Consider the following 25,387-nt stretch of genomic DNA (forward strand, 5'->3'; position numbering starts at 1 on the left):
CACAGCCCCAGCCTGCCACCAGCTATATTACCATTAAACTTAGAACAATCCCAGACCCAAGCGCTACTGTCATAAAGCCTGGAGTATAAAACAGCCCTCTCTTCCTGACTGAGCAAAGGGATGCTGCTGAATCAATTCTCATCCTCTTCTCCAGGAAAGGCAAGTGCTGTGAGATCCCTCCCATCATTGCTCCTGCTTCACTGATACTCTGGCACTGCAGCAGAATTAGAAATTGGCTTCGGCCCGTGTGCTTAGGTGCTTCTCATAGGAAAATTATAGAGAAAGTGCTACAGCAACTTGCATTAGACATCTCCAGCACTGTAGCTCTCAGTCCAGAGGGGAGAAGAGTCACTGCAGCTAATTATGTTCAAATACTCATTAGACAGAATGGATAAAATAAGCATAAAGGATAAAATAAGTATCTACTAGAAACAAAGAGCTTTACTACTTTCCTCAAGGCACTGTTCTGAAAGTGGAGTGGGTATTAGGAGGTTCTGGTAACTCTCTACATATGTGCTCAGCGCCACATTCAAAGCTTTCTACAACTTAGAGGAGTTCTCAGCTCCCAGTTTTCTAAACACTCCAAGTTTGTATATGCTTAGGCAGAACTGTGACACCCATCCTCCTCTCCCATAATACACCCAAGCTATGGGTTACCAGTTAAGTTGCTGTCAGTAGCTGGTGTAAGAGCAGAAAGTCTCTGCAGCACAGAACTGTGACACTGAAGGTTCGTAACTCAGGCTGGTTTCATTTCAGCCATAAAATTCATAAACAGTTTTTATTATAAGAGGCTTTTCATTTTGCTCTCATTTCAATCCTGCCTTATTAAGATTCTTTCAATCACTGCCCACGCAAATAAAACCTTAAATAAACCCCAAGTTTAAAAGGTAAAAGGCATTGACGGACCACTGAAGCACTAAATTATGGAAGACCCTGTGAACCTAGTTCTATTTCATAAATATGCCACTTTCATAGTGCTGTATATGGAAAGACTACTTCAGCTGCACTAGAAACTTTTCCCTAAAACCTCAGCCATATAATCCACTTATATGCCATTACCTTTTTTCCCATGGTTGCCTCCCTATGGCTTTCTGTTTCTTTAGTTGTGCCAGCAACCACAGAAGGAATGGCAGGTTTCTCCTGGAACAAGTCACCTTCATCATCATCATCAAATAGGTCAGCTGTGGACTTGACTACATAAAGAGACCAAACAAACAGGGAATGAGGAATACAGAACAAGAGAAGATAAGAGTCTCAAAAGGTACCATACTGTTTAACCATGATCAACATCAGGAGTCTAGAGAGAAAAAGCCAGACAAGCTCTCAAAGTGAAACACCACTTACCTGAAAGCACTGGTGACAGAATATGCAGTCAAGCAGCTGACTCAGCTGGCACCTCTAAAAGCAGTGTATTGGCTAAGTATTGGCTTAGCACAGACCTAGACCCTGCCAATAGGGAATGCTGGGCACAAAGATTCAAGGCTGTGTGAATAAAGCCTGTACCAATTCCCTGATTCAAGTCTACATACTGCCCTAGTAGCAGAGGAGCATCCTAAGAGAGAAAACTCAGGGGAGAGCATATACAAAGCAAGCAGCCCCACACCACTCTGATGAAAAGAAATACCAATGACAAAAAAATTCCTCTACAACAGAACAGCAAAAACCAACCAAAACCACAACCCCTCAAAACCCAAGTGAAAGTAGCAGTGATGAAGTTTTGAATTTTATAACTAATTGATTCCTACCAGTTTGAATTTTGATGACCTTCAGTGTTTAACCTTTCACCACAAATGTAGACGTACCTGGCTCTGGAGGCTTTTTAGTTGCTTCCACAAAGAAGTCATCATCATCATCATCATTATCAAATAGAACAACTTTCCCACGTTGTTTAGTTTTTTCTGTGCTCTGTGTTGCAGATTTCTTGTCTTTTTCCCCGGTTACAGTGGAACTAAACACATCACTTCCTCCTGCAGGTCAGATGGGGGCAGAACAAAAATCAATATAACATTACCAGAGTTACTAAAAAGCTGACCTTGTGCCATAGTAAGTGACATCAGGTACAGTTTCCATCTCAGCAACTTTTAAGGTGCTCCTGCAACAGTGCCACATTGAAAGCATTAGCTGGACACAATTCTGATAAAGCCAAGTCACAACAGACAACCCTTCACTTTCACTGCAGCTACTTCTTCCTCAAACCTTCTCATCTTCCCTAGGAACAGCAGCCAGGCTCTGTGTTGAAGCTAGAGGACTCAGTAGTCCCACACTGTTGCCCCTATGGACTTCCCAAACCAGAATCCTACTCTAATAACTAGTACACCACTCCACTGTGGCTGGGTTTGGCCACAAGATCCCTGCACATGCCAGATGTGACAGCGATCAATTAGAGCCAGCCAGAGCAACTGCTCCCTCTGCATCTGCTGTGGAAATGTCCAGCCCCAGTGGTAAGTGTGTGATCATCTACAAACACTTCTAAGCCTGTCTTTTTGCTTCTCATGTGTAGATGCTTGAAAATGAGACAGAGGTGGGGAGATACTTAAATGACAGTTTGGCAGAAAGTAGAACAACTGGTATTTAGTTAAGTCAGCCGACTGCATAAATTTTGATCAGCAGCAGGTTCTTATTTAAAAGAAAAAAAGTGTATTATGCAATGAAAAAGTGCCTCAGGCCTGACAGGAATACAGCCACAAAATTTGGTTATTTATTAAAGATTACTGAGCTCCAAAACAAAGTGTTCACTGGAATAGCAAAGGAGCCTCAATCTTGGCTTTTCTCTGGTGACCTGTCTACAGGTTATTGAGAGGGAGCAACTAAAGACTAAACTCCCTGCTTACACATAGTACCTCCATGAAAGAAGAAAGGATAAAAAAATCCCATACATCAATCTGTTGTTTTAAACTCTGTTACTGAATTTTACAATTATGTAGAAGTCCTACTGTTGACATATATTTTTGACCCCGGAGTAGGAAGTCTGTATTTGTGTACTTCCTACTCTAAAAAATATGCTGACTGAGGGCTCAGTTTACTGAAGCCAGTCTTAAAATAGGCCTTTATTAATAAAGCCCAAAACTTAAAATTCAGGTACCTCAATCAAATGAAGAGCCTGCCCACTGAGAGAAATCTTTGTCAGTAAATTCAACAAGACTGGTGACACGTTCCTTTTCATTGATCACCTTGAATTCTGATATGAAACAGATCTTAGTCCAATTCTTTTCTACTTTTAGCTCCAAGTTACTGATCTGGTTCTTCCCCACGTATGCAGATCCTCCAAATCAAAACCAGAAAAACAAGACTGATCTAAACATAAGAACTTGATGTTTAAACTGTTCTTCTCCTAACCCAAGGGAATATGATCAAATGTGAAAGATCAAAATGCACTTCCTTCTCAGAGTACAGGTGGAAGCTGTGACTGCATGCACAACAGAATTAAGCTGTAAAATATCAGTTGAAGTGACACACATTCAGAGCACAACACTCGAAGCTGACAGTTGCTAATATCTGCCATCATTGACACCTACCTTCAGAGCTCCTCCAGAATCTTTGATTATCCATAAAACATGCTGCAGTTTAGGCTTAGCATGGTAGAAGCATCTGTACTTGTCATTAAGCATATGATCAAGCAATGCAGTGCTGCTGTATTTGGAAAGTTTTTTCTTTAAAACCTCGGCAGTAGGTTTTAAAGAAAAGAGCATTTTGTGCGTAAAGCAATTGGCTATTGAATAAATCATACCTGGAAACAGAAATACTGCACCTGCAGGAACTTTCTTTAAGGACTTTGTAGAGGATGCTGAAATCATAGGAAGTACAATACAAATGGATGCACTTATTTTATGCTGTCAAAGCCGTCAGAACTCTACCACAGAAACAGGAATCCAAGAAGTTGTCTGAGCTGCTTTTTCTTTCTTAACAGCTCAGAACTCTTTACACATTGTCCTTAAATTTCTGGACTTCTGCAAATATATGTAACACTCTATTTTTTTCCATTTAAACTCCACATAACAGCTCTACTATACTGAAGTTTATAAGCACATTACATGTTTACATACAGCATTATTTGCAACAGTTCACATTCACACACTCAAAACAACTTTAATACAATACATTCAAAATTACTTAGTCTCCTATTCATCAAATAGAGTGCTTCAGTAAAAGTTCTGCAATACAGAATATGTGCTCAGAGTCCTTAAACGGCTAGATATCCACCTAGTGGAAAACTCATGTTAATTAATCTGCAAGAAGAAATTTCTGCTCCCCTCAAACCCACAACTGGATCCTGCAAAGTTGAGAAGCAGGAACCCAGCAAACATAGAGAGCTCTGCCAACAGCAGTATGGACATCCTTTCAGCTCTAGGAGAGTAGGTGTGTGTAAGATCATAGCAAAGATGCGTAAAATTCAACACACTTGTTCTCTTTGAAGACTTTCTAGTTTGGGAACAAACACTCTAGCTGCTAGGAGTAATAAATCACAGCACAGACAAGACTACAGGAGGCAACTGTTGATTCTTACCTTCACTTACTGGGATTCGCTCCTCTCTCTCTTTCGATTCTTCTCCTCTTGGTGCTTCAGCAAAAAGATCACTCTGATCATAGATGGAAATGCAAAGGAGGGGAAGTGGTGAATTTGTTTTTGTAGGAAATTACAGATGCTGATTTTTCCATACTGAATGTCCACTTCTAAGCCAAGACAGAGGAGGTAATCACCACTCCCTTCTGAAAAGGATGTCTGCAAATACAGACTTAAACCTAGGTATTCAAGTGTTAACATTCAGAAAAGCAGCTCTCTTCTAAAATTTAATTTACTGATCACTAGTCTATCTCCTGGAGAGAAGGAATGACCTTTTATTTGCACATCTTCAAGGACTTACACTAATTAATCTACAGCTGGTTAGGTTCTGATTATACCCTTCTAAGCTTTCCTACTGAAGTTTATACAGTAAGGTTTGAGGGAAAAATTCAGGTCTGGACAAGCATAAGGACACTCCTGAATTTCATGAAAATAAAACGAATTATTTACACTGCTACTAAAAAGATGTTAGGATGTCATAATTGTGCTGAGAAACAAATATATTACAGCTCAAAAGCATTGTAGGACACTCCCACAGCTGTTCTTGTGTTCAGGCTGCACTACCCTGTACCAATCTCCAACAATCACAGCCTGGATTTCCAGGAAATTTCCAGATTTTTTGAGTACTGACCACTTAATTTCTTGAAAGCCTCTCTCTTAAGTGAATTGGGTATTAGACGTTGACTACCTGGAGACTCAAAATGCATGGTCTTTGTATAAAACTTTGTAGAAGGAAGGCAAAACACTTCAGAAAGAGTACGGGATCGCAGGGGTGTGGCAGAGATGCCAGGGATCAATTGCCCATTTGTCAGTTATTATTTGCCTGTTGCCCTGCTGTGTCTTCCTGCTGGTACAGCACAGCCTCCTCCAATGCACAAGTAAAGTGAAGCTAAGTCACCCTTCTGAGAAGTTTAACTTTAGATAACAGAAAACCAAGAACAGGTGTATGCAGGCAGGCAGCAATCACAGACAGATCTGCTTGGCTGTCCTGTGTCTACACAGATGACAAAACTAGTCTTAGTAATAAGTCACCAAAAGTTAACCAGTGATGGCTTCATCCAAATTTGCACTGACATAAAGCTGGTTTGCACTATCAGATTATTTTTATTAATATTCTTTTTAAGCTACTGTCTGCCACTTAAAAAACAAAAAAAAACAAAACAAAACCAAAAAAACAAAACAAAAAAACCACAAAAAACCCCCCAAAACAACAACAAAACAAACAAACAAAAACAACAACAACAACAAAACAAAACCCAAAAAACAAAAAACCCCAACATTTTTTCAATAAAGGCTGTATTAGAATGGGAAGCATTGGACAGAACTACCTGAACTCTGTGTGCATTTGAATATTACCAAGCAACAAAATGCTGTTTGTCCTCTGTCTTGCAGAGGTGGGAATTTCCAGGGATCTTTTGTTTTGTTTTTAAAAGGGGAAAACACTCAGTTTCTACAATCTGCAGGATTCTCACCTCTTCATCATCAAAGAGGCCTGTTCCACCACTGAAGAGGCCACCCCTTGAACCAAACGGTGTGAAGTCCTCATCAGTCAGTTTAGGAGGCTTGAAGATGTCATCATCTTCATCTAGAAAGTACAAGAGCCATGAGCTTTGGTAAGACTGATCAAGTTTCAGGAAAGGGAATTAGAGACAACCAAAATAAAGATTGCTTTGGTTCCATCTGCTCTCATAAACATGACACAGAGAGAAGCTGCTGAAGACAGATTGGGTTGCGTAGTTGCTCCAGAAGGCGACGTTAAAGGTGACTGAGTGTGTTTCCAGCCTCATTTACGTGCACATCACAACCTAGATTTGTTTACACATTCACACTGAAGCATGCTCACTGATATCCCACCCAGCTTCTATGGCAGAGGCCATGATTTAAGTGGTATCTTACAGTCTAGCCCAAAATTCACAAACAAGAGAGGAGGATATCCTACCATCAGATGGAACTCTAACTTCCTTCTTCTCTTTTGGGGTTTTCCTTGTTTTGGTCTCTGATGACAGAGCTTTAAGAAGAAAGTTTCAATGAAAAACTAGTCAACATTTACTCACAGTCTGAGATCAATCTATGGCCAAAAGGACCTAAAAACATAGCAAACCAAGCTGACCCCAGTGCTTTCATATGAATCAGCCTGATGAAGCAATTCTATGAAATACAGTTTCTAAAACTAGTACCTAAAATTGTAATAGAATCATTCTGTCAGGTGCTAGGGGTTCAACACAGTTGTCCACATGCAGACTAGTGTCACCTGAGATGACAAAAAGCAACACAGCATTCCAGACAGTACAGATTCCACACCTTTGCAGAACCTCTCAGCACTTCAAACTCCTGATTTATTATTGTCTTCATTCAGCTACCAAAAGCTACAAGGTTACTTCAATGACTGGAAGAGTTCCCTGTAACTGAACAGGGTAAGTTGGTAGGTTTTATACTCTTGGTATCAGCAGACCTAGTTTGATTGTTTCAGCTGTGCAAGAACACACACACAGAGCTCTTGTCTGTTCATCTTCTCAACATTACAGGTGAACAACAGCCTCATAAGCCCTTGCTATGTGAATTTCAGCCAGCTATTTTTAACTGCTGCTTTGCTACAAGAATAAACACTTGAGAGGTTTCTCCCTTTGAAAGCAATACAAAAGTAAATGCATTATTTAGTCTAAAATATCATGAGTAACAGTAGCAAGGAAAACTTCCTCAAAACAGTATATTTAAGCCACAAAGAAAAACAATCCACACCACATGAAAACACCAATCTACTGCCTGCGGTGTTTTCCACTGTAGAGGTCACAGAAAGACCACAGCGACCAAGTGGCTTCCACATATTTACTTCAAACAGAAGGAAGCATATGTGGTCAAACATGCAGAGGGATGATCAGATTGGAGAGAAAACCAATAATGTGTGTGTTTTGAGAGTGACCTGTCTCACCCGAAAGCAGTGTGTTTTCCACTATAACTCTCAGTGAATTCCAATTCAGTCCTCTGACTTATGGCCAAAGAGTTTCTCAGAGCACAAAACAGTGTCTGCAATTCCTCTTGTCATGCTTTTACCTAATACACGTTCAAGTAGCAGATCTGTGCAACTTCCTGTATTGTTACCCACAGTCTCCCGTCCCACACTTTCACGAGTCCCCCATTAGGGCACAAGCGCTTTTCAAAACCTGGGAGGTTTTGAGGTAACTCACACGAACGCTCTTCGTCCTGTCTGACTGGCACTTCTCCTTTGATTCGGGCTGCCAGCTCATCTGCAAATGATGTTGGTCTCTTCTTTTTCTGAGCAGCAGGGACAAATAACAGCATATTTCTTATATAAGACCCAGTTAGCAATTGCAATTATAAATACGGTACTCTATAGCCTCACTTCACAATATCTTGTCTAGATTTGCCTGAAGCTCTCAGAAGAAGCAATACAGCTTTCTCTTAAGAAAGCAGAAATTAGGTGTGCATCAAGAATTAAAAAAAACCCTCAGAATTTCTAGATCTGATGAACACGTTATTTTTAATGTCACCTTGCATTGTAAGCAGGAAAAACAAAAGGTCTTTACCTCACAAAAATGCAACAATCAACTTCTTAATGTTCTTGAAAGACAGCTTTGATACTTGCTTAAGGTGCAAGGATCCCTGAACTTAAAGGGCTAACACCTGAACAATCATGTAAAAAGACTACTCAGGATTTCTGGAGGCACTTCCTACAGGATTCCAGATATTTGAGAGCTACCATTATAATCCCTCTAAGGGCAGATTTTTCATACAAGAAGTCAAATCTCCCACTCCAGGAAGGCAACAGTTACTCACAGGCTTTGTGCTTTCATCTAAGTCTCCATCCTCATCCTCCTCTTTTTCAGAGTCAAAGAGATCACAGCCATCATCATCATCTTCATCACTCATCTGGGCTATCCTCTAAGAAACAATCAATATCCTGTTTGCATACAAAACAAGCACAAAGCTACATCTGCTTTAATAAAATATTCAAATCGAACTTACAGCAAGTTTGGAGTACTTCTCAGTTTTTGAAAGGTAAGGAAGGAGTGCTTCTAGCTCCAAGCAAGTTGCTGCATTCTCTAGCACACCCCAACCCTGTGCTACTGAATGCTGCAACTGAGGACACAAAGGCTCCCCTCACAAGGTGTGCACCACTACCATACACAAACGAAAAACCTGGTATTTAGTCTTAACATTGTGACCAATTAGTAAAAAATTATATCATCTTGCACTGTCCTTAGGGTGGACAGCAGAATGACAGATACTACATGCTCTCATCCTGGTTTCAGTCACAGCAGTAAGAGGGTGAAAAAGATGAAGTGAACTGGATGAGAGCTGGGGGTTTGCACAAGCAAGGGGCCAGAATTGAACTAAATCACCAACAACCCAAAGATACTTGCTCATCTTAAAATACATCAGGCATACAAAGCTACCTAAGCTTAAAGTAACATCTGAGTGCTTTTGCAATACTGTTTTTTAAATAAGTACATTAAATAAGGGTTGCTTTCACAACATTGCTCTTTGGACATTAAGTCATGCCAGATTGAGGATCCCCACAGAGAAGTCTTTTTTAATGGCACATCTAAATATGGTTAAGATTCCTTCTTCTGAAACCAATTACTAAAGTCAGGCTTGAATTTTTCCATCTCAACATTTCCTTTCTCATTCATTATCCAAATGGATATACTGTTCTAATATCTAATACTATTCACATATTTGATTTCATGTCACACACAAACTGTACTGTTCCTTGCCTCCTGCACGGAAAGATTAGAATTCTAATTATAAACCAAATCAACCCACAGAAGTCTAGTTTTCCTGGGGTAGATTCTTTGAACTCTCGTATCTCCCAAGTAATTCCTGAGGAAAACACTTATCAGGCAATGCCATCCCACAAAGGCTCTGTATTTAATGACAGCTTGCAAGCATGTCTTTAAGCCCAACCCAGGTTCATTCTCAGAACATGGTGCCATCTGGCCAGGACCATCCCATAAAAAGTTAAAAAAACCAGGCCTCATAAAGTTGCTAATAGTCAACTCTCTAGAGCTCTCATCTCCTCTTTCATGCATGCCCACTGTACGACAAGTATAAAGTCTTTCAGGTTTGTTACCAGAGAGTTTAACCGTACCGTCTTTTGGTCATCTTCGCTAGGGTTTCCAAATTCGTCGTCTGATTCCTGTAACACAAGAGACCCAGAGACAATTATCACACATTACTTCAACCAGTGGTTAACAAAGAGGGCTCAGAAACTCTGAACTTGCTGAAGTTTGGACATTCAGATCACCTCACCATGATCTGACCAAGATACTGTTCCCCCACTGCTGACCATCTTTATGAAAGAAGCTCACTTGAAAGTCATTAATTTGGCAAAGACAACAAGGCTCCATTGTGACTGCATCCAAGCAAATGAAAAGGAATTTCACTTTAAGTGAGCAAAGACACCAAAAGCAAAAACCTTAGGAGAAGGGGATTGCTTTCATAGCACAATTACAAAGCAGAGACATCTCAGCCAAAGCAGGCAACACATATCAGAAATGGATATTCCAATGCAGCAGATTTATGAGGCAAAGCCTGGAGGTGCATTACTTAAAGCTTTAAACTTGTTTCTGTCAGTCTCCATCCCATTCTTTTTAACTGTAATAATTTACAACAGATTTGTTCTCCATAAATGCAGTTCTTGATAAGAATCTGATTTGCTTCACAAAATTAAGTTAGAGTGGAATAAAACACTTCAGTTTGAAGTATTCTACTTTAATAACAGCTAGAGTCAATACCACATAAATGTTCCTCTGCAAAGCTGCAGAGGAAACCACTGCATTAAGAACAAACCCAGAAAGAATATCCATCACATCCAACACAGGGAACAAACATCGTGCAGTAGTATTTGAGAGCCAACATCAAAAAGCAAGGTAGTTAATGGCCTCACATGAAAGGAATGCTTGTGCAAAGCAGTTGGTAGTTGCCACTCACCTCCTCATCCTTCTCTTCACTGTCAATTACACTTCCACGATCACTATCTACTGATCCTTCTAATATAAAAGGAAACAAAATGTTAAGGACAGACACAGAACAATGTATTCACCATTTAAGCAACCTAACGACTCTGAAGAAAACTAAAATTCAGGTGGGTGGAGAGTGGTTTGAAGGAGCTTCTTTGAAAACTGATGAAATTTTAACACTTTGGATTTCTAATAGACAAAGCACAAGTAACTGAGAAGTTACTGCTTTGCAAAAGTGGTTGTTACAGCATGATGAACATGTTTTTCCCCAGCTAATTACAGCCTACATCTAAACATGCAAGAACAGTACACAGGATAACCAAAGTGGTTATTTAAAACAGCCAAAGATCTTGGATTAGGAACTGATTACTTGCACAGAAATAAACGGTCATGCCAGCACATACCTTCACTAGAGAGATCTCCAAGGCCAACATCATCCTGTTCCATAAACTGCTGAGAGCCAATCAAGTAAGGTAAAGGTCTGTCAATATAGAGATCCTGGAAAGAGACAACATTAGGTCTTTCTGACATCTCCGAACAGCCCTACATGGCTGACAGAGATCTTACATCCCTTGTTTTAATTCAAGGAAGATACAAGCTTGTTTAGAGACCCCACCAAACACATGCTTCAAGTCAACATACAACTGGGTGGGCTAGCTGAGGTTTATTCCTCTCAACACTGTCAAAGAAAAGTGGCTACTTCTACTTGTGTAGTCCCAGCCTGTTTTCTATGTGCTGTCTAACAGAGAAAATCCTTTCAAAGACCTACAGGCATGAGTCTTTTCCCAAAACCCGGACCTTGGATTTTTAATTACCAGGACAGTAAAAACCACCCATAAAGATATGGTTTGTACCTAAAAAAGCATGAAATTTGTATGTTCCACTCCCACACAGAACTGAGGCTTCTTCCTCGAAGTTCACTCCATTAAACCAACGTCCTTTCGGGTGCTATACCTTAATGCTAACCTAACTGCAAGACAAGCAGGTTACACAAGGAGCAGCCCAGCAGAGAGCAGCTCTTCAGATGCAGTCATCAAATTCAAATCCTTTTTCTAGATAACAGGTTTAGCCAACATCAATTCCACACTAAGGCAGTTATACAGCTGATAGAAGCAAAGAGCAAGTCCAAGAAAGCAAAACAAACCCAGCAAGAACAAATTCCTGTACCTTTGGCTCAAGTATCAGTTCCACTCTTTCGTTACTTTCTTCCTCTTCTGAGTCAGAGTTTCCTGCTTTGATGTCTAGCTGTTCAAATGCACTGTCCAGAACCTGCAACCCATAATTCACTGCTTCTTGAATTTTAGGGATAAGATCAGCTTCTTTCTGTTCCCGCGTCTTTTCCTTTTGAAACAGAAAAAACACTTGCTCATTGCATTTTACTTAAGATTCAACCTTACCACAACACACATACAAAATGTTAATTTCAAATTAGCACAGTGAAAGCTTTTTCACTATGTGCATTAGAAGGACAATCAGATTTTTTTTCTTTACTTAATTAGTTTCCATTGCTCCAGAAACAGAGATGCATAAACACTTGAAAAAATCAATGAGTAAGTCTCGTCTGCTGGGCCTGGGGAGACCCTAACAGATGATCCCACACTGTAGTAGCCTTCAATATCTCAGCTTTACGTCTGAGTGACATACACTATCCAACAGAGACTTCAGGGAGAAAGGAAGGAGATTGCTTTGTAAGCTGTAAATGTAAGCAAAGCAAGTTTGAAAATGAGAAGGCAGACAATGGCTGCAAACATACTGACAGCACTCAGGGCAGCTGAAGTGAACTACCTGCTCTGTTTTGTCTCCAACATCAGCTTTGGGAATAGGCTCTTCCACTTCTTCATCATATACTCTCTGAAAAGTCAAGCAAAATTCATTCATGTAAGAACAATGTACTACTACAGGGGCTAAACGATGGGTACCACCACAAAATGCACTATTGATATATAGTTAATTACACATTAAAAAAAGGAAGCCATAGATGATGTCAAGTACCTTCATGCATTGGTACTGAAGGTACCATCAGCAGCCTCTCAATGTAACAGAGGTAATTCAAGCTTGCTAACAGATGAAACTGAACATGATAAAAAATGCATTGTTTTAACCGTTCCAAAATAAAGCTGTTCGAGACACTTTCAGAGTGAAACCTATAGTTTACTTAGAAGCTGTCTACTTTCCTTTAGTTTCCTGCCATTTAATAGCTATCCCTCCATACTCACAGAGAGGATTCACAACATCCCTCAACCTTCAGTTTATTCTGATGATCCTCACATCAAGCTCTTTTAGCACTCTTTTGTAGGACCAGCTACAAGGAGACAAAGGGGAATAAAAGATCTCCATGGAACCGGCAAACCTAAATCCAAATCTCAAACCCAGGTGCAGTTATCCTCTGGGAAGAGACAGATCTCTCACTAACTAAACTGAGAATCAGAAATGAAGACCTATTTCTGTGCACCTTAATTCCGGAACAAACAGCTGTAAGCATATGAGATTTAAAACATTTGGTACAAACTGTTCTCAGCATAATCATTATACAGAACAGCTAAGCTAGGTCAGAAAAGACACTGCAGCTCTGAAAAAAACCCACTGCCACCAAAAAGCCCCAGAATATAAATACAGTTTTCCACCTTTTCTTCTGCCACCATCTTTCCAATAATAATGCCATGATGAGACACATATGGCCTGAACTAATGCTGACCAAAACAAAACACCTGATAAAACTCACAGCGCTAAAAAAAAACCTCCAAAAATCTAAAACCCTATTAAAGCTCTCCATCTTAAATAGACACATACTTCTAATGATACAGTGTTGCAACAGGCTTTCAAGTCTAGCTTTATTTTTCAAAACAGAGATATCTATAAAGTAACAACATCAACCAGAAAATATGCTTGTCATGACCACACCAAGGGGACTGCAGGCCAACACCTTTAATACCAAATGCTTTTAGAGTAAAATAACACCATTAGGCAAATTTACAGCGTTGTGTAACAGTTCTCATATTTAGACAGGTACGTGCAAACAAATGCTACATCCATGCAACTTGTGAAGACAAACCAAGACATCCCAGAATACCCAGTTCCGGGAATAGTTCTAAAACCAAAACCATATTAGCAAGGAAGGAAGGTGTCACTGAAAAGGCAAAGGGAACCTGCCAATATTGGACAGTGCATCACACACAAGGGAATTAGGATATCCTTTAACAGAATGCAAATAAAGGTCAGTTCATCTCTAAATCAGCATCAGACTTGCCAGAAAGCTAAATCATTTCTCCACACTACATTAAGAGACAATGACAATGTCTGAAGTACAAGTTTGATGTTGTAGTAGAATACACTCACGTTCTCTATGAACTGTGTGTTGGACAACATAAGAAAGTCATTGAAGACATTATGAAGGCGACAGTCTGTAGCTTTTGTTTCACTAATCAATCCATCCACCTGTTTTTTGATTTCGTGTGTCCTGGAGATGGTTTGCTGTGAGAACTCTTGTAGAAAATGCAGAAGCTGTTTACAACAACAAAGGAAAGCAATAGTCACACTCCAACTCTCTCCTTTTGGCGCGTTTGTAAGACAGGCAGAAGATACACTTCAACTGAGGACCAAAATACACGCACGTTAGACTGAAACACTCCCACGCACACACACAGGACCAAGTTTCTGCCACTTCACTCTGCATCTCCGTCCGGGCCAGCTCCTATGTCACTCTTCCTGCCCGGACCGGAGGGTTAAAGGAACGAGAGGGCGGCCGGGCCCCGGGGGGCTGCGTTCTTCCCGCGGCCGGTCCGTCTCGAGAGCCCCGGCCGCTCCCCGCCCAGCGGGCGGCAGCACCGCCCCGCACACGGCCCCAAGCCCCGGGGAGGCCGCGGCCCGCGCACCCTTCCGGCGCCGGGCTCCGGCCCGGTCCCGGCCGCACCGCTCACCCCGGCGTCCGAGGCCAAGGACCAGTTCTGGCTGCCCTTACGGATCTCGTCCAGGGACCAGGGCCGCTCCCACACCGGCGCCGGCTCCGCCGCGTCCCCGTTCATCTGCGGGAGAAGGACGGTGAGCAGCGGGCCCGCGGCCGCCGCCGCCGCCGCCGCGCCCGGCCCGGCCCCGCCGCTCACCCTGGGCTCGCGCCGCCGCTCCCCGCCGTCAGCTGAGCGCCGGCACGTGACCCGCCCCGCCCGCCGCGCGCAGGGCCGCCAGGGGGCGCCAGGCGGCGCTCGCGGGCGGGTGGGCGGAGCCAGCGCATCCCCTCCCCTCCCATCCCATCCCGTCCCGACCCCTCCCGTCCCGTCCCGACCCTTCCCACCGCATCCCGTCCCGACCCCTCCCGTCCCGTCCCGACCCTTCCCACCGCATCCCGTCCCGACCCCTCCTGACCCTTCCCACCGCATCCCGTCTCGTCCCCTCCCATCCCGTCCCATCGCGCCCCTTCCCACCGCATCCCGTCCCGTCCCATCTCGTCCCACCCTCGCCGCGGGAATCCCGCGGAAGGAGGAGCCCGGCGGGAGATGGGTCTGGCCGCTGCAGCTGTGTCCAGGGTCTGACACCCATCACTGAGAGGGGATACGGCTGGCAGGGGACGCGGCTTGTAAGGGACACGGCTTGTAAGGGACACGGCTTGTAGGGGACACGGCTTGTAAGGGACACGGCTTGGAGGGGACACGGCTTGTAAGGGACACGGCTTGTAAGGGACACGGCTTGCAGGGGACACGGCTTGTAAGGGACACGGCTTGCAGGGGACACGGCTTGGAGGGGACACGGCTTGTAAGGGACACGGCTTGTAAGGGCCACGGCTTGCAGGGGACACGGCTTGCAGGGGACACGGCTTGTAAGGGCCACGGCTTGCAGGGGACACGGCTTGTAAGGGCCACAGCTTGCAGGGGACACGGCTTGTAAGGGACACGGCTTGTAAGGGACACGGCTTGCAGGGGACGCGGCTTGCAGGGGACGCGTGCGCGGCACGCCCTGTGCTATGCGGGAACACGGTCGAGGATGGCAGGAGCGTCTGCTTCACATCATTCCCCTCTGGAGCCCTGCACCGGTGTCTGCTGATGCCCAGGCTTACGAGTAAAAAGCGACCCTTTCCTCCTATTTTTCTTACTGAAGTAAGTGTAAGGTTTACCCTAAGCCAAGTAAAATCACCTTAGTTTTAAAATGAATGAGCCTTAATAAATCCATACCAGAATTCCAGGATGTGCTAGGAGAATATACAAATATACAGTGCAAAACTCCAAACTGGAATTCAATTATCCCTAGGCCTTTTGAGGTTAAACACATCCACTAACTTCCCCTTTTCTTGCTATTTTTTTCCAATGGATTAAAAAGCCTTTCATACTACTGTATTTCATATGGTCTTTATTACAAGTGAATTCATGAGAAATGAAATTACAATAAAATAACCTGTTCTTCCAGGTGGTAACTAAATAATCCATTTTCAATAATCAGACCTTTATATTAGCACATGGAGTTTATTTATTTATTGCACTTGAGTACATTGATACCACTCATGAGGAACCAGGGCAATGATTGATCTTACTTGGGTTCTTAAATAAGAAAAAAACATGCAAGACCTCCAAGTTCTTATGTATTTATCTAGTGGCTACATTCAGATACTGGAAATACAGTGCTAGGTAAGGGACATAGAAACTTCTAGAAGCAAAGTATCATAATATTCCTTTCAACTCTATTTTTCTGCAATTCTGTGACAAGACACCATTAACTGAACTGGCTCAGACCTTCAAACCTAGTAGAATTCAAAGAATTTTAACATACTGATAAAGCAGGAAATAAGAAAGGACAAGTAGAAAATTACTAGCCTAGGTTATTATTTATTATTGAGCAAGATTGTTAAAGAGCACAGATGGGATTATTATAAAATTATTCTCAAAGCCTTTTAATGTTTTGCCATAGTTTCACATTCTGCAACATTCCAGCAACCAGAAAAGCTTGCCTTTAATTACTTTCCATATTCACTGATGTGTGAATCCCCTTTATTGATAATGCAGAGCTCTACTTTCACAGAAATTTGTGCATTATAAAACATGAGTTCTGTGTGCTCTTTGTGCATTGATGCTGCAAAATGTAGGATCTTAGCATTGGGCAGTTTCAGGTCTGGGGGTCTTGCAGATCAGTTTCCATAAAAAGCCCAGCATGACAGCCACATAGAACCTGAATGGTTCCTTACGGGAAGCTATTTATTTTTGATACACCAGTCTCTGAGCCAAGAGGACTGTGAATGGCACAACAAAAATCTTCCTACAAGTCCTGTCCTAAACATTACAGACAGGGTTACAACAAGCATTTCATCCTAAAATTCCTTTCAGAGAGAAACTTAGACAGGTTCCATTTGAAGTTTGGAGAAAAGACAGCTGCAAGAAAAATCACCTGCTGTTCCCCTTAGAAGTCTCTAAATGATTATGTGACATAAAGGTTTGAAAAATCACATATGTCATCAGGGACTAATCTGCAGATTAGGAACCAGAACATGTGAGACTGTACAGGGCTGGGTTCTCTGACATCCATTCTTGAAGCTATGCCTTAGCACTTTGTTAAACTTAAAAATATTTACAAGGTAAAGAGAATACCACAGCCAGCTTTCCCAATAGCTAACAGGAAGAAAATATGTTTTTATAACCTTAGAACAGGATGCAAACATAAAAAAGTCAATTTACAATTTAAAGTTAAGCTTCTGCCTCCCATGGGAAAGAACCCCAATACAATCTGTGCATTGTTCTACATTTCCCTGGCCACTCCTTGCTCTCATGCTCAGTAGTGCTGTATGTCTTGGTATAGAGGCACAGAGATGTGGTTGTTCAAGTCCTGCAATTTCCAGAATTCCAAGAGATAGTCCCAGCATCTGCATTTTCTGCAGGCTGCAAAAAGTCTTGGGAGTGACAAGCAATGTAAGGGCTTGAAGATGCCTCAGATTCAGTGTAGAAAGCAGTATCTGTAGCTAGGAATGTGTACATATGCTATCGCTGGACCAGCACAGGAGCCTGGAACCACCAGAGGAACTTCACCTTCTGCTAGGTACTCATTGCTGGTTAATGCAATGATAGAACACACCACTTACCTATTAGTGTATTTATTAATTTCAGGGAACTCAAAATCAGGTTTCTTATAAATAATTAATTATAACTCATAAGAAATAAGCAACTATGATTACCCATGTCACCTAAAAAGACCTTGCTATATTGAGTCAAATGATTTTCTGCAATAAGTTGTGCAAGCAGTAAAAAACTAGTCTTATAAATTCAGTTCAGGTAACTAGAAATTAAGGGAGAAAAACAAAACTCACAGCAAAACAACTAACCCTATAAAAGAACCTGGACTTAGACATATGACTTCATTGGTTTGTGGTTTGATCCTTCTTTGATCTGAAAAGATCATATCTGGTGGTAAAATCATTGGGCTTGGAGAACAGGCATTACTCTGGAGATCTTTGGTGGGGTGTAGGAATACCTACTATGTCAGGAATAGGGAACTTGACTTCTGTGTTGGCTCTGGTTTCTGAATTCCTCTATTCAGATCATAAGCACTGTAACTTGAAATCTCTGACACACTCAGGGGAGTCACCCAAAATCATGCATCAAGTCAACATCAGAATGAAGAAATAGAAAAATGTCCTGAACCACAGTCCCAAAGGTTTTCTGCTCTAATCTTTAGCAAAACTTTGAAACATTAAACTCATAGAACTAATGAAGCTGTGCTACCCTCCCACTCCTGTAAACAGATCAAGAAATTAAACTTCTCATACTAATTGAGGTACCACAGTTGATAGAACAAGATAGAGCCAGGTTGACTGTGAACTTGTGTCCCAGGTTAGACCCAGGAAAGCCTTTCACCAAGTGTGTGCTTGAGAATAGAGTGCTGCACTACAAACAGTGGAACTAGCCAGGGGGCTCAAACTGAGGATATACGTAAGTGCTTTGCTTGACCCAAGCCCTAAGATCTAGTTTGAAGGCTGCAGAAGTTAATGGGAGTTTTCCAGCTTTCTTCAGTAGATTCAAACCTATTTAAGCTAAAGACTGCGTTTCCAACATATTGGAGGTTTAGTTATCTGCATGAGTTAAAGTGCAAATATTTATCTGCATGATATATCTTTTTGATGGAAAGTATGAACACCAAATCACAGAATGGCTTGGTTTGAAAGGGACCTTAAAGATATCTAGTTCCAAACTCTGGGCATTGGCAGGTACACATTCCACTAGGCCAGGTTTTTCAAAGCCCCATCCAGTCAGGCCTTAAAACACTTCCAGGGATGGGGCACCCACAAGTTTTCTAGGCAACCTATTCCAGTGTCTGTTACAGTAAAGAATTTCTTTATAATAACAATTCTAAACATGCCCTCTTTCACTTTAGAATCATTACCCCTTCTCTTGTCACTGCCCTCTTCATCTTTCCTCTGTTAAGAACTCTGCATGCTTTGGTGGAATCAGTGCAGTGCTATGGAAGCAATTATCCTTGGAAAAAAAGTGTATTGAAAAGAAGAATTCATTGCAGATGTATCCAGAATTAAGACTTCAGGAAAGGTCTAAAGTCTTTTAGAGCAAGATCTGTGTGTCCTCAGGAAGACGATTCAAGGGCACCCAGAAGTTTCCGCCTACTGCAGTCAATCTGCAGCACAGCTGGCAAGGCTCCAGCATCTTTGGCAAGAATTCATTGGCAGAAGAATAAGGTGTTGTGCCTAACAAGCACTTTGAAAGCAAAACCAGTCTTGCTTTGAGCCCTCTATCAAAAAGCCACAAAAGGACTGGCATAAAATTTCCTGTTCAGCCCAGGGTGACCTGGTGGTAGCAAAGCCTGCACATGGCAGGTGAAAGGAAGGGAATGCTTTTACAGTGGTACAAGACACAGGATGGTGCACATCACCCACAGTTTCTCTACATTTATATGAAAGCCTTATATCAAGAGATCCGGGAAAAGATACACAATCATCACTGACAGAGTTTGCAAACAATACTTAATGTGCCAAAGAATAACTAAGTCTGGTCACCTTAATGGTGAAATAAACTGTGCTTACTTAGTTCAAGCTTTAGATAATTTTGTTTGTTTGTTTTTTCATTTTGTAGGAATAAGATTTTTTTAACAACTCTTCAAAGCATAAAATTTGTATTAACAACAGTGCCCCTGAGAAGAATTTAGGGATGGAAAACAAGTGGTTTTTATCTAGAACAATATGGTGCTTAAGACACCTTATGAGGTGCCTGGACACATATACAGGAAAGGCATTATGTCCTTCATAGTATCTGAGATCTTCTCCACAACACTTACATGCTTTTATACTTTGTTTTACATTCAGGTTTGAAATGAGGTACTGTCAGGTTGGAGACTCTGCAGAAATGGGTGTCATGAATGAAAATACATTTGTGTTACAGAACTGAAGATGAAAACTGCTGTACTCACCTGAGGAAGGTTTTAAGCTGACTCAATACTCTGTAAACACGGACAAGAGGAAGAGCTGGATGATAAAGTATTATGTTATCTACCATGCCAGAAGCAAAGGATGAGAAAGGATATCACTTTTTTTTCAGTGAAAACATTACTATCATTAAATTGAAGCTTCAAAATGTAGTGATTATATCAGAAAAAAACCAAAAGTCAGGTGTTTATTTGGCCAATTGAATGCTTAGGAACTTTTCATTAATTATGTATTTCTTACTAGAAAATTATCAAATCTGCATGGACTTGAGATTTAGCATTTCCTCCTGGGAGGTAATGGAATCCTGTTGTGATGAACTTTGATTTCTTTTGCTCCTGCTGAATTCTTTGGGTCAAATTGGTCATTATTAGTACGCAGCAATACATAGTGCATAGGAAAGAAATGACAACTTTTCTTGCCACCATTGCAAAGCATATAAGTCTAAATTTACTCTTAATTTGCTCTAAAAAAATAGTCCCAAATGATTCATCTTATTTTTTCAGTCTCTAAACAGTATAATCATAGGCTAAATTTCCTACAGTCAATGATAAGTCTCCCACAGGAATGAGTTTCAAATTGCTTGGCAGCATCTGTAAGGAAGTATTTTAAATGTAGGTAGGGCAACAGGTGGATATTACTTTCTGCAAAGAGATTGTAGGAGCAGGAGAAAGCACAGTACTTGATTAGCACTCTGAATTGTATCACTTCTTGGGTAAGAGCACATTTAAAAGTGATCATATACTCTACTATGATTATTCGGGTCAAAGCCAGAAGAGTTCCACAGGAGTAACAGCAGGGTTTTGATTTGAGGGTGGTTTTTTTTTTTTTTTTTTTGGTAGAGGAGAAAGAGAGACGTTGTGATGGGAGCCAGCTTCAGCTAAGGTCTCAGTGTTAAGAGGTTTTGATCCTGCTAGGACCTTTGGTTATATTTCCGTGCACACCACCACAGCACTAACCGTGAGTATGCAAAGATCTGGCAAAAGCTCCATTTGCTATTAATACCTGATGCACTGCTCAGCATGTTCCAGCCCACTGATAGCAGAAAGTATTTCTCATGCATTTCTGCCCCACCTAAAAATCACCTAGCTGGATAATACTGTCTACAGCTCAGCTATCAATATTTGTATTCCATCAGAAAGGTATTGTTCTAATGATAATGCTTCCAAGGAATACAAGTTCTGAACTCAACAATTTAGTCAGGTCAGTGCACTACAAAAACAAACATTTTCTCATTGTCAGCTGGAAAATTTTCAGAGATCACAAAATAATTGCATTTGCATTGAGTAGGCTTTCCCCCCCACACGCCCATCTTGAATTGCATAACATAAGGGCATCATAAATATTTGCTCTCTGATTCCTCATAGAGCACTTCAGCTTTCTCTGGAAACTTAGAGCTCTTTGGAAGCCAAGCATTCCACAATGGTAAGTCAAAGATTGAGATTGGTTTGGGGTTTTTTTTGTAATGGGGATACAGATAGGTGTTTGCTTTAAAACTGCAAAAAGTGAGCATTTAAGAGCATCTCCTAGTTACACATTTAAAATGTGGCTGTATTGTATTTCAAGCCTGTAAGGTGATAAGACAGGAAGACACCTCTGTGAAGATTACTGTGAATTTTGTCATTTGCATTGTAATTCTTTGCAGGAAACTGTACAGATACCTCTTAGTCTTTCACTTGCTGTTATCCTTTCCTCAGAAATGTTTGTGAATATGCTCAGAATCTTGCAAACATTTAAGACCATGTTTTTCAACTTTAGAAACGTCAAGTACAGTTAAAAAGACAGTCATTTTACAATGGAAAAAGGGTATATTTTGTCTGTGAATTTTTTCTGTTCTTCACTTTTGATCCCTCAAATTGTGTCCTGTTCCAGCTCTTCAAGCTTCCAAAGGTGTTTGCAGAATCTGAATCAACAGTTAGGTAATGATAAATAGATAGATGTTCCATGACCTAGTTTTCCTGTAATTTGTGCTCACATAATCCAAAGGTACAGACACCAAGAGCTGCCTTTGATGAGCATCTCAGGAATGGCATAGGTTCTACAGAGGGGGCAGTAGTTTCTATAATATATGTTGACCTATAAATAGGAGGAATTACCATCTGCTTCTTTCTCTCTACAGAAGAGCTTTCTGGCTTTCCTTGTTGCAACTGGCAGCATAGTGACTCTGGCTGATGCATACTGCTTTGCTCTACTTCAAAATCCAGGGAGGCCTTACAATGGTATGAACAAGGAAGATCCTCTAACCTGATTGCTCTGTGGTAGCTTGGCTCCATGTGGAGCTGCCAGGAAGGGCTCAAACCACAAGGGGTGGGGAAGACATTGGAAAAGCACAAATAGAGAGCTCCAGCAACAAGTTGCCCAAAGCAGGGGAAAACAAAGTCTTCCCCTGGGCTGTGTATGGTTGCAGCAATATTATTGCAATTGCTGGTAGGTTGCTATTGCTGTTGCAGCACATGGAGCCCACTCAGGAGTTGAGAGAGTAAACCCCAAAACCTTGCACTTTCCTATTGCCTGAAATTACGTTTTCAGAAAGGTTCAAGAAATTTTTAAACCCTTCAGCCTTTAGGTGGAAACTTAGAGAACATGTTCTGTTTTGCTGCTGTCTTATGCAGGCTGTATGTTGAATGGAAAAGTGTATCCCTTTGGACACATTGAGAGGACAGAAGATTGCTTCAGATGCAGGTGCAGCGAAGGTTCAATGGAATGCTGTTCCCTGTAAGTTTGAACTTCTTGGTACCATCATTGCCTGTAGCATGACTACAGCTTTCCATTGCTGGGGATAAATGAGTTTGTAAGAGCACAAGAGAGCCTTTTCTTATCCATGTCACAAGTAGTGAAAGCCACATGCAACTCGTGATTGTTTGGATCCTTAGCTTCCTGTGCTTAACTCATTTTCTGCTGACTGGGAGTGGACACAAGCCTTTCCAGGCCCATCCAGTTGGTGCTTGCCTTTAATTTTTAAGGAGCCTGTGAACCCCTCTTTCACTGCAGTTAAGTCTTTCATTAGCTGGGAAAGTGGGGATAGGGAGGGGTGACTTAAGTGAAGTTTCCCTAAAGAGCTGATGATGATCTGAATCCCTTTCCTGAGGTGCTTTCCTCCAGTGAATAGGCTAAATGTAGAATGACAAGTCTCTGCTGTCCAGTACCTCTCCAGCATTCTCCTTTCCTCCTCCAGCTTTCTCAAAGACCCAAAATACCTTGACAATGATCTTTGATTTGTTTTGTTTAGGTGGCAGAGTCTATTAGGGAGCAGCCACCACATCCTATGCAAACTGGAAATTATGAGGAAGGAAAAAAAGAGAAAAGATGCCAAGCCCATGCTTATGTCACACTGCAGAGTGCTGAGCTAGAAATCCCTTTGCTAGTGCTGAACATCCTGGTACATCTACTCAGTGCAGTGCACTGGGCATCATGTGAGGCTCTGGAAGCTGCAGTTGTATGATAACTCAAGCTAGCTCAGCTGCCCTTAGCCATAGTTCAGACCTCTCTCACTCAGCAGTAGTTCCGGCTATAATGATTGAAGTATTGAAACTTACTGCTCTCAAGATAACATTTGCTTTCTCTCTGCCACTGACAGCTTTCATACTCCTGTTGGTTTCGATAAACAGAACTGTAAAGTCATTTTCAACAAAAAGCACTGTGACTATGACGTGGTGCAGAAGGATGACCCCTCAAAGGAGTGTTTTGTCTAGTCTCGTGTGGGCTAACACCTGCTCCAAGCCTCTCTGCGCTATGGAATTCCTCTCCTTCCTACAGATGCTTTGCCATCACAGAGAAGCACGATGGCATGGGAAAAATCTCGTAAAAGAGAGCACTTCAGTGGCTTGCTTCTAATCTCTTAATTGTCCTAATTCAGATTACAAGATGCGTAATTAGAGTGTGTAATTCTGGTCACTACTGCATTTGTTGACTACAATAAATTGAGATAAAACCTCCCTAAATGCTTCATATTGATGTTTTGTGGTTTGCAGCGACATGTGGAAATGCCACCTTCTTTGAGAAAGAAATGCATTTAGGTCTCTAGTCTGACACACAGTGCACCAGTACCATGGCACAAGCAGCTGTCATGCTTCACAGGTTCTCTTCTAGCCAGGTGCCAAAATCCATTTTGAAGTGGGATTTGGGGCATTGCTGTAGAATGGCTCCTATTCAGGGTGCATGGACTTTTGATAAGACCTGTCCTGCTAACGCCTCAGAAAAATCAGTGAGGATGAGAGATCATCATCCTCTTTCTCTCATTTTTTTCCCTTTTTTTCATCAATGTCATCAGCCAACATTGGCAGCGATTGCTCAAGTCCATTACCCGCTCTGACCAGACCTGAAGTTTAAAGCAATGTTAAACTTTAAACTCTGATGCTCAGACTTGTCTTCAGCCAAGTCCTGATCTTCAAAGTCTGCACACACTGTGCTGCTTTAGCGTTTCTGATCCACGCTGAAAAAGAGATCTAGATCAGCCCCTGGAGACACGCTTCCTCACGGCAGCGGAGCTTGAGGTACTAATAAAGCAGATGCCTTCTGTCTCTTCAGTACAACAATTCCCCACATTGGCAGGAGAATGAAGTTCAGCTTCAAAGCAGGGCTTGGAAATCAAATCTCCCACCTAGCAATGCCTAGTGTCCTAAATCTGCCCACATATATGAGACCAGACAACAAAACAAAACCCTGTTAAATGCTGATTCTACATGGAGCTCTCCACTTCAGAACTGGATACTAAAAAGCTACAACAGTCTGTAGTTATCTGTTCCATGGTTTGAGAAGAAACACACCTTCCAAAAGAAGTGGATTGTTTGATGAAGTTCCACGATCACGACAAATCTGTTGTCTTGTAAAAGTATGAGGTTACACACAGCTGGGCATTCTTAGTGCAGGGATCCTCACTTGTCCCCAAATCAAGTGTCAGTGTACATTTATTCAGCAGGGTTATTTCCTTCACAAGACAATCCATCTCAAGCTCTGTGAGCCATTATTAAAATCAGGAAGATTAAATATGGTGCATTTTCACTGGCTTTGGTAATTTGCTTATGAACTTTTTTTTTAAGGTTTCTAAGGCCTGCAAGAAACATGGTTTGGAGAAAGAAAAGCCAGGTATTTTGCAGGCACAGGTATTACATACTTCATTTTAAAGTTGTCTGTACTTCAGCCTGGGTATCAGTCAATAGCTCTGTGTTTCTGTACAACTGGTTCCTGTAAAAATGAAAAATGTGAGGGGCCAGAATAAAGAGACAGCTCAGGTTTCTCCAGCAGAGACATTTGCATTCGCCTTTTAAAAATCTTGACTCCTGTTCACTGATTCCATCCTATCATTCCTCTAAATGGAGTTTGTGAAAACAAACATTCTCATCTTGCTTAACGTTCTAAATAAGTTTTGCCTAAAAGGTTTTTGTGTTCTGCAGGAGAGGAACAGTTTTGAAATTTGTCCTGAATGACTTTTCTGGTTTTATGCTA

The 25,387-nt window shown here is 41.6% G+C and overlaps 1 protein-coding gene and 1 long non-coding RNA gene across 8 annotated transcripts in view; one reads left to right on the forward strand and one right to left on the reverse strand.

Moving 5' to 3' along the window:
- The window catches only part of WASHC2C (WASH complex subunit 2C), a 33,236-nt gene extending 18,544 nt beyond the window's left edge, over window positions 1-14,692 (reverse strand). For 4 of the 7 annotated variants that reach the window (XM_040070737.1, XM_040070732.1, XM_040070736.1 and 1 more), the window contains exons 1-16: window positions 14,643-14,692; window positions 14,460-14,564; window positions 13,879-14,043; window positions 12,328-12,393; window positions 11,710-11,883; window positions 10,947-11,040; window positions 10,514-10,572; window positions 9,672-9,719; window positions 8,357-8,461; window positions 7,747-7,834; window positions 6,501-6,569; window positions 6,034-6,146; window positions 4,505-4,577; window positions 3,728-3,784; window positions 1,803-1,967; window positions 1,060-1,193 (exon numbers count right to left, since the gene is read on the reverse strand). In XM_040070737.1, the coding sequence (XP_039926671.1) occupies window positions 1,060-1,193; window positions 1,803-1,967; window positions 3,728-3,784; window positions 4,505-4,577; window positions 6,034-6,146; window positions 6,501-6,569; window positions 7,747-7,834; window positions 8,357-8,461; window positions 9,672-9,719; window positions 10,514-10,572; window positions 10,947-11,040; window positions 11,710-11,883; window positions 12,328-12,393; window positions 13,879-14,043; window positions 14,460-14,564 (1,515 nt within the window). In that variant the 5' untranslated portion in view covers window positions 14,643-14,692. The remainder of the gene's footprint in view (window positions 1-1,059; window positions 1,194-1,802; window positions 1,968-3,727; window positions 3,785-4,504; window positions 4,578-6,033; window positions 6,147-6,500; window positions 6,570-7,746; window positions 7,835-8,356; window positions 8,462-9,671; window positions 9,720-10,513; window positions 10,573-10,946; window positions 11,041-11,709; window positions 11,884-12,327; window positions 12,394-13,878; window positions 14,044-14,459; window positions 14,565-14,642) is intronic. The other 3 variants (XM_040070738.1, XM_040070734.1, XM_040070733.1) reach the window with 1 other exon arrangement.
- Window positions 14,693-14,980: 288 nt separating this feature from the next.
- Window positions 14,981-23,784, forward strand: LOC120756104 (uncharacterized). The gene is made up of 7 exons (XR_005702020.2): window positions 14,981-15,112; window positions 15,453-15,629; window positions 20,785-20,902; window positions 21,310-21,367; window positions 22,062-22,161; window positions 22,555-22,657; window positions 23,520-23,784. It is a non-coding gene; the product is annotated as an uncharacterized LOC120756104 (long non-coding RNA).
- Window positions 23,785-25,387: the final 1,603 nt, after the last annotated feature.

The sequence above is a fragment of the Hirundo rustica genome, chromosome 8, assembly GCF_015227805.2.
Source record: "Hirundo rustica isolate bHirRus1 chromosome 8, bHirRus1.pri.v3, whole genome shotgun sequence".
Taxonomy (NCBI): Eukaryota; Metazoa; Chordata; class Aves; order Passeriformes; family Hirundinidae; genus Hirundo; species Hirundo rustica.